The 9,286-nt window shown below is 46.3% G+C and overlaps 1 protein-coding gene across 1 annotated transcript; it reads right to left on the minus strand.

The window, feature by feature from the left end:
* Positions 1–280: 280 nt before the first annotated feature.
* On the minus strand, positions 281–8,778 carry EREG (epiregulin). Its single transcript, XM_065633441.1, has 5 exons — positions 8,709–8,778; positions 3,073–3,156; positions 2,495–2,618; positions 1,598–1,744; positions 281–577 (listed from the first exon to the last, which is right to left on the minus strand). The coding sequence occupies exons 1-5, from the start codon at positions 8,752–8,754 to the stop codon at positions 517–519; spliced, it is 462 nt and encodes a 153-aa protein (XP_065489513.1). The 5' UTR covers positions 8,755–8,778; the 3' UTR covers positions 281–516.
* Positions 8,779–9,286: the final 508 nt, after the last annotated feature.

Raw genomic sequence — 9,286 nt, forward strand, 5'->3', positions numbered from 1 at the left:
TGTCTTCCTCCAATTACGCCAGCTAATATCTTGTGTTCATTGGAATTAAGATGCATTTATATGTATTATTAACGATATCATGGATTCTCTCTCAAAAAATAACTGCTGGGTCTTCAAGCTCAGCCAAGCCACATCAAGTTTCACTTCAATCAAACCACACAGACATTTTGACTTTGTCTAGAACTTCTATTTCAAGGAGTAAAATTGTTTTGAGCATATTCACAAGAATAAATATAAAATTACTCTTCAGAGTAAGAAGAGGAGCTTTTATAAAAATATATCTCTATCCCACAGAACCACTTAGGTAGGGTTCTCATTAGGAAATATTATTTAATAAAAAAATAAAACACTGAAAATAAAATGCTTGACCTATACTGATTGGATCACCAAACAACTGAAATTTTTAAAAGGATATAAATATTGTAAATATTGTTAATAAAAATAACATTTAAATAGATGGAAAGTGACTGAGTTCATCTGGATGAACAGAACACTGTACAGATGCCACCATTTCTTCTACAGGGCACCAACTTCCTTGTACTCACTGGTGTTCATTTGCCTCTTCTTTCTTCGGTACCTTGAAGTAAAGAAGAAAAGTATGAGTTCTGAAAAGCCAGTTGCTCCAAATGGCATTTTGGGGAGTGAAGGGAGGGAGTGGAGGGGTGAAGGAAGAAAAACAAACAAAAAAAAGCTCTATGACCTACTCATGTTGGTTTTAAATCTCTAGCAGCTAGGCTTTGTCTGTGCTCATTTCCAGGTCTGAGATAACGTGCATGCAGAATCTCATTTCTCAACTCTTCACTGAAGATTTCACATCTGCATTAAAGTCCTGCTGCTGGTACTAGGTTTGTCTTTGGAAAATCCTGCTGGATCCTTCCCTGCAATGGGGCTGAGTACCCTAACCAAACAGGCCATCTTGTGTTTGAGATGACACACCATCAAGTCTTCAGACAGGAAAGAGGAATTATGGTGGTTACCATCTATCTATCAGATCTGTGAAGCTGAGCTTTCCCTCTGGGGGTTGTTCCACCTTCCTGGCTCTCTAACAGCAATTAGTTATTAGCATGAAGAACAACTCCTGCTGCTTGTGGGTCTTAATGCAGAAGACTACTGTCACCCATGCTAAAGCTGATAAGTCAATGCTCATGATATTACAGTAACCACAATAACATGGCAGATAAACCAATTACCTAACATTAATCCAGTTGTTTTCCAACGCCTGATGACTGGGGAAATAACATTACCAAGAAAAGGAACTGGAATTTTCCTGTTCCTTGTCCACTCTCTCCATTACCTCAACACACCCTCTAAAAAGACAGATGTGAACTAACTTATACAGTCTTCCATTAGGGTTCAAAGGCATCTGAGGGTACTGTTATTATACCTAGCCTGGAGTTTGGGGTATGCTATGCCGTCAGCATACATCCTTTTTTGAACACTTCACTAAGTGCAGGCTAGCAGGACATCTGTACATCAAACTACCTCCATGCCGTCAAGTAGGTGTAGGTATCCCTATCTATCTGGAGACACTCAGCGGACATCTTACTACACATGCATCTAACTCCCCTTCCTGAGCCTTGAAGAAAACTTTTCTTACCTTCTGCAGATGTAGTAGCTTGCAATAGAGATGGCAGCAAGGAAAAGCAGAACGACGATAACTGTCAGTGCCACATACTCCTTACTGAGGGGTTGTCTGACAAGTTCTGAATGCACACATCGGACACCAGAGAAGCCAACATCACACCTGAGGAAAAGAGACACAGAACTAGAGACATCACCATGGGGTTACATTCCAACAGTCCATAAAGCATGCCATACTGCTGGCCTGCTGTTCCTCCAGGGACAAGCAATTTGAACTCATGTTACTCAAGCCCATGTAGTCCTAGAAATGGCTGCAAATTCTTCAATAAGGAATACCCTTAAAAATGCCTAGAACAGGGCTGTCAAACTCATTTTCACCAGAGGCCACATCAGCCTCCCGGTTGCCTTCAAAGGGCCGAATGTAATTTTAGGACTGTAAAACTGTAGGATTAGTTACATTTATACAGTCCTAAAATTACATTTGGCCCCTTGAAGGCAGCCGGGAGGCTGATGTGGCCCCTGGTGAAAATGAGTTTGACACCCTTGGCCTAGAGGGTCTTTATTTTGCAGGCTGAATCAAAGGAGAGACCTTGCTGCTTTGCCTGAGGTCTAGATTTCACTCTACTGTAAAAACAGATGAACAGGGAAACACATCAGAATGAGTGTCCCAAGTTTAAGTTGGGTTGCTTTCTAATTTCAGGCATCTAAGACTCTCTTAGGTTTCACTGGAGCCAGCACATGTCCTTAACACTTGTTTAAATGCAGCAGAGGTGTATTATAGATATACTGCTCCTCTTTGAGTTCTTGTGAGCATTTAAATGCTTTGCTGGATTGGTGTTCCAGCTAAGTGCCAACAACAACAAGATCAAAGGCCATGTAAAGTTCATCTCCAAGCCTGCCTCCCTGTCCATACCTGCAATAGTGCTCATCCAGATCCACTATGTACACGCACTGTCCGTGGAAGCAGTAGTCCTTCATTTCGGGCTTGCATCTTGCTATCCCAACTTGGGCCACACGTGGACTGTCTTCTGTCCGGACTGTAAGGAGATTTTGTTAGTGTCTTGCCAGCCTTATTTTCCCTTTGTATTTCCCAAACAAGGTACAAGCTTTATAAGTAAGACTAACAGTCTCGCTATCAAGAGACCTCCAATGTCATAGGCATTAAAGCAGGTGAGCCTTCTGAATAGGGAGAGGATTTTCCCAGGCCAGAGTTATACTGACTTTTCCTTTGGGAGTTCCATGTAAGCTATTTTTGCTTTTAAAGCAGAGTTCTCGCTGAAGGCAGAGCTCTTCTGTTAAATAAGTAATATTAAAGGAAATGCAAGCTTAAAAATAGTTCTTGTTCAACAACACTGAGTGCTTGGCAGAATGTTGGCGATGTTGCTCAACAGGAAAACTATTTCCAAGGCCACCTCAGTGAAGCCACCAGCCCAAGAAAGATGGGAAGCAAAGACTTGCTATTTACAAAGCAAGCTGTGTAAGTACACTTACTTAGTGCTGTTGTGCAGTTCTCCATTTCACCAGGCCCACATAGTGGGATCACTGTTGTGCCCAGGACTGCTTGTAATAGGTAACCTACAAGAGAATAAAAAGAAGAGTTAAAACTGGATGCTTTTCAAGCATAGTTAAGTATTTCAGATGGTGTACTCATTAAGTTAACACAAGAACAGAAGCTTTTTATCTATATCAGAAAAACCTAGTGTTGTAAGCTGAAAAAATGTAGGTCTGAGAGATCTGCTGCCTGTATTATATAAGGCATCACAAAGAAACATATCTGAAATCCAAACATTTAATGTAGAACAGATATAAACAGAAACTCGGTGTCTGTGACCACCTCTCACCCATGCCCTGAGTGAAACTGGGCAGGAACAGGCTTGGAAAGATTACACAGGTCAATAGGAGAGGCAGAAATTAGTCCAACTCTGATTATGTTTGGTTTCTGACTAGTCTGACATAACAGCTGTGCAAGGGACACAGCCAGGTTTCCACAATTAGGTGTGACAAGCATTCATTGCAGGAGGAGTTTGTTTGGTGATCAAAATCAAGATGTCCTTGAGTCACAACAGTCCACGGAGAGAGGATTTCCTAGGACTCAGCAAGTCAGCAGCGGCTGGTGACTCAGCACACCAGGTCAGTACTGAGCCAGGCTTAACTCCTCCTGGCTTCAGAGACCATATACTGCTCGAGGTAGGCTTAACATAAAAGCTGCTCTTCCTCAGCCTTCTGGCTGCTGATCCCAGCTTGAAAGGCTGGGCAGTTCCTGAACTAATACTCTCGTGCTGGAGTTATTCAGTTAAAACAAGGCACTTTCAGACGCATCTCACGTGAGATACCAAACCCTCTTCATCTGGTCACTGGGTTGGAGAGGTTACTGACCACTTTACAGATCCTGGGCCATTGTTACTTATTTTCAGGAGAACCCCAGAAGAAAACAGGTACATTTCTGTCCTCCTTTCACCATCTGCAGTAAAGAAAGAACTGCAGCTCACCAGGTTTGATGTGGCTACCAGACATAATAGGACACTGGACCATGCAGGCTGAGGATTTCAGCTACCGGAGCAGCAGCTGCATTTCCTTGGGGAGCAAGGGCACTCCTTCCCTTCTTTCAGAGATCCAAGCTTATAAAGCATTTTGATGTCTTTTGGGCTGTATGGTGCTGCACCGACACAGCTTTCAGGCATCCTACTAGTTGAATGAACACTCCCATGCCAGCACAAGTACTTGTAGCTCCATGGGTAGCCCATGAGGAACTGTCCATGTTTGCTCCAGCTGGCCATAAAATCCACTTGGCTAACACTCCTACTGCGGTCACAAACTAACCTGCTCATGAACTGCTTAGTCATCAGCTCCATTCCACAGAAGTCTGTAATTTGTGTCTTTGGGCTGTTTGCCTGTATTAACTTGTCAGGTCCTGCATGCCTAATGGAGGGAGTGTGGCTTCATAATTTCTTGATCACTCTAATTCAACTCCAGTTATTAGAAAGTTTTGTTACATCTCAGTGTTCAATCTAGTAGTGGTTTATGGATTTCTGGCAGCTCATCTATTTCTGGACAATTAGTAAGGCTTCCTTAAAGCTTTATTCCAGTTAGATACAAGAACAGCAGGAATATCGACCTTAGATGAACAGGGGTTGGTTGTATTTCTTTAAAACCACCATTCCTTCTCCTTACCTCCCTCCCCACTACATTCCTTGCAAAGCTAATTAGCCAGGTTTCCACCAAGCTTTAGAAGAAAGGACAAAGTCTATGTTGGCCAAAGTGAGAGCCATGGTAGCAGACCAATGATGCCAGCATCTCAACTTGTACAGGAGACTAAGCTGGATACATCTGCCCCTGCTAGCATGACTCAGCAGGACCTGCCTGTCACTCCAATGGGACAGGACCAGCAAGTTTACTTTCAGGGAGGGATTTTTTTTTAAACAGCACTGTGCTCACTATAGATTTCATCAGGAGAAGTTTAACACTTCTTTGAGGCCAATTTGACTCGCCATGACAGAAAGTTTAAGCGTCTGAAGGATGAGACCATCAGCAGACAGATAATGGCAGTTCATTTACTGCCAGAATGGTGGGCTTTGAGCTTCAGCCAGGGACCCTGTGTCCCAAATGACACTGAGAAAAAAAGATTTACTTGTCAGTCCTTCTTCCCAGGAACTAGAGGGACATTTCAGGAGTGCTTCATGGACTAAACTGCTCCCTTGGCAGGGAGCAGCTGTGGCACGGGACAGCTCTGGCCCATGAAGTGATGCCATGTCATTGAAAGGAAGGATGCTGAAATCCTGAGACTAGTGGGAGTCAGTGACCTGACGCTCCCTCCTGTTCCCCAAAAACTGCCACTATCATCTCCACATGATGTGCTCTGGCAAGATTGGTCTGGGGGCCACATGACGGTAATGAACATAAGGTAAAATATGCTTAAGGTACCTGAGACATTTACCTCTATCGTACTTGATTAAGTAGATGCATTAAGCCAGGTGATGATCTCTTTTAGCCTACGTATTTCTGTTTCAGCTTGCATACTTCGTTGATCTGAGTATAATCTGAGCAGTTACTTTTTAATCTAAAGTTCCCAGATTAAGAGTTACCAGAACCCCGCTTTTGCATTTCAGAAACTCAAATCTAGGTATAGGAAAGAGATGGGCCAGCTTTTCTCTTTGCTCCAGAAAATGGCACTGCTTTGCACCTAGAGGAAAGGCCAAAACTCAAACACCTGGGAGGGACAAATTAAAATGCACCTCCTCCTACGACACAGAACAAAGGCTTGCCCCATTCCAGCCATGTGCAACAACTGATAGCCTCCGCCACCTGAGTGCAGACACACATGGACTGGAAAAGGTGGACTGCAGGTGTGGATATTTGCTGACACCAAGCAGTATTTTCTGTGTTCGGGCAAAGTTCTTCCTGCTCTCCACTGTCATATTTTGCCCTTTTCCCCCATACACATTTTTCTCCTCTGACATCAACGGGAGGGGGATCCTGTGGGTGGATAAGGGATCCACACAGCGCAATGGCCAAGAAAAGCCTTTCCCAGCATAATTATCAGATAACATATACCAAACATGGGACCTGGGAGAGGCAGTTGTATTTTTATTCCTTTGCTGTTCACTAGGCAAGTATGCTACAGGGTACAAGATAAGAGTAATGAGATGGTGGATACTCATGCGTGCCTTGCAGGAACATGAGTCCTACACTTATTGCCACACCGCTAGCATACAGATATGAGACAGTCTGGTATTGCAGGTATTAAAGTAAGGTTAATGCTGACAGCAGTAACAATTACTGGAACATGAATATTGCTGCTGTTTACTGGTCCTTCCATGAAGGATGAAAGGAAAATGAGGGAAAGAGACTGGCTGCCTTTGCTTCCTGCAGCCTTCGTCAGAGATGACATACAAGGGCTAATTATCTGTTCATCCACTGAAAGCCAGCTATAGTTTCCAGTTACAGGATGACTGCTAAGGATGAAGGGTGCACATACAGGATACATGTAAAGGAAACCTAGTTCCTTTGCAAGATTTACACCTATTTTAAAGGGGAACTGTTAGGTTTCTGAGAGGTCAATCATTTTAGTTGGCTTTGCCTGTCACCAAGATCACTAGTCTTACACTAACTCACCTGAAGAAAATCCCATGATTCTACTTTACATTTGGCATCTCTGTGATCTCTCTGTCACAGAGGTAGCGTCTACACTTCCCACGTGGGTTGCACTTCCAAAGCAATGCCAAGTTCAGAGATGTCCAGCTGATACGCACCTGGAGGATTTCAGCCCATTTTTACTCTAGAGACAGATCAAGCTGGATCTGCTGTCACCTGATTTTGGACACCCAGAGCATGTCTGACTGTCAAAGGCCTTCTCTGGGTAGGCTAAGCAGGAAATATGGAAGGTAGCCAGTGTGTCCTATTAGCTTTGCAAGCATCACTACTACCACCATTTAACTGTGGTGCATCGCCTTCCATATCTCTCTGCTGCTAATGTCCCTAACCATCCACAGAAGTTTGCAGGCCATCCCAAAGCAAGCACCTTTGACAATAAAGACTAAGTGAGGATTTCAGAAACGCAGGGTTAGCCAGGAAAGCCCTGCAAATGTGGCACAGGAAAACATAAGGTCGGCAGCTTCTGAAACTGTCCAGTTAGTCTGGAGATTCGAGGCTTCCCCACTGAGCGGGCATTACAGCGACTGCAAGGAGACCAGTGCCAGGGCTCCTGCAGTAACTCCTGGAAAAGGCAGGGCATGAGCAACAGCTCTCTCCCACTGCATGCCCAGGATATGAAGCTGACAACTGTCACTTCAGTTAGGCTTCAGCAGTTCAGCAGTTAACCTCCTAAAGTCTGGCATAACACCAGCTACAGACAGTCTTCGCAGCTTCTGCCAGTGGCACTAAGTTCTGCTGACACTGCTGACCTGGGAGGGAAAACCAGAAAAGTACTTGTACTACTCATTATGATGCCATCTGACTATGACTAACCTATCCTTTATTTTGTGCCTGCCCTGGAAAGAAATATATCCGTATACAAACCCACGAAGACATACCAGTTCCTTTCAGTGCCAGTTTTGTGCAAAGCATGGCTGAGTCACAGCCTACTAGATGTTTAACCCATCGTCCTGGCAAGTAAGATGCTGTGCAGCAGCTGATCCATAAGCTATTATGGAAATACCTGGCCAAGATGAAAGAAAGAAACTCATGCTTCAGCGGGCTTAGAAGATGCTGGAACATCTGCCTCACAAGAGAAGTCTTGGGAATTGAGCTTACCCATTAACTGCGACCCTGAGCCCAACATCATGATTGTAAGAATGTGCTTTGTCATTAATGCAGCATGCGAGTACTCCAAGTCTTGGTCCTGCCTCAAACGTTTGCTGGCCACAGAGTTCGATTTGCCTCAAAGGGTCAGCTCTCGGCAATCACTGATGGCATCCAGTGAAGGTGTGTGGCAAGGATCAGTTGTTACTTTACCACGTACCCAGGCTTCAGGACTCCCGACACTCTAAGGATACATGCGTTCACCTTGGATTTTCAGGCAGCTGATGTCATGCAATGGAGTAACACGCTCACAAGGAGAAGGTGGAGAAGCATCAAGCAGAAGGAGGCCACAACCTGCTTTGTTACCATAAGGAAGTCTCTGCTGCCATGGAGATTCACCTGCTGAGTTCACCCAGAGCACGGCCTGGGTAGGTGAAAGCAGCAGGACAGGACTAGAAACAAGATAGGACAAGGTGACAGAGAACAGACTCCACTGCCTTTAGCAAGTCAGACAGTGAGCAGAGTTGGAGAGAACAGGAATGAGCATTCACGTTTACTCAGTCACAGGACATATCTGGGCCATCACACAAGCAACAAAATGTCCTGTTACAGCACAACACAGAGTAAGACCCATATACTCCATTCTTCTACTCACACAGCCACCCTGGTACCCCTATCCTTGCCCCTGACTTCATCTCAGAGAACAAACGCATCTGCTTTGCCTTCAGACAAGCCAAGCCTTACATTTTGCCAGAGATCTTCCAACGGCGAGGGAACACCCCAGCCCTTCCCAGCCCCTACCGGTCCGAGAAGCCGGCTGTCCGTCGAAGCCGGGCACAGAGGCTTGCCAGGGCTCCCCGACCCGCGATGGGCACGGCGGCGATACTCACCGAGGAAGGGCAGCAGGCTGCGGGCCCGCAGACAGCCGGCGTCCATCGCCCTGGCGTCCCCGGGGACAGGAGAAGAAGGAACGGGAGAAGGAGACGGCAGCCGGCTGCGACAGGAGCGGCGGCGCTGCGGGAGCGGTGTGGGTGCCGGCCGCGCCGCCCCGAACCTTTATGAGCCGGCGGGAGAGGCGGGGCGGCGCTGGCCGGTGATGAAACCCCGTCTCGGCTCGGGGCAGGTGCCCGGCCACGGCCTCCTCGCTTCCTGCCCGGCCACCCCCGGGCGGGCTGAGCCGAGCCCAGCAGTGCCACCCCCGGGGAGTCTGGGGGGGAGGTGCAGGCGGGGCAGGCGCCCTCCTGGCCCCCCGCACCTGGGGTTATGCCCCGACAGCGGGCAAGAGGCTGCACCCCAGCCCGGCTGCCCAAGGCCTTTGGTAGGAACGGGGGGCCTGGCCAGACACAGTACTGCCTGAGCTATCTGTCTGGTGGCTGTTATCCACATATACTTGATGTTCTTTATATGAGCAAGTGTTACTGCAAATAGCACACAGGTCCCCCCTGAGCAATCTTACCAAGGTGCCCAT

This window comes from Caloenas nicobarica, chromosome 4 (genome assembly GCF_036013445.1).
Source record: "Caloenas nicobarica isolate bCalNic1 chromosome 4, bCalNic1.hap1, whole genome shotgun sequence".
NCBI classification, from domain to species: domain Eukaryota; kingdom Metazoa; phylum Chordata; class Aves; order Columbiformes; family Columbidae; genus Caloenas; species Caloenas nicobarica.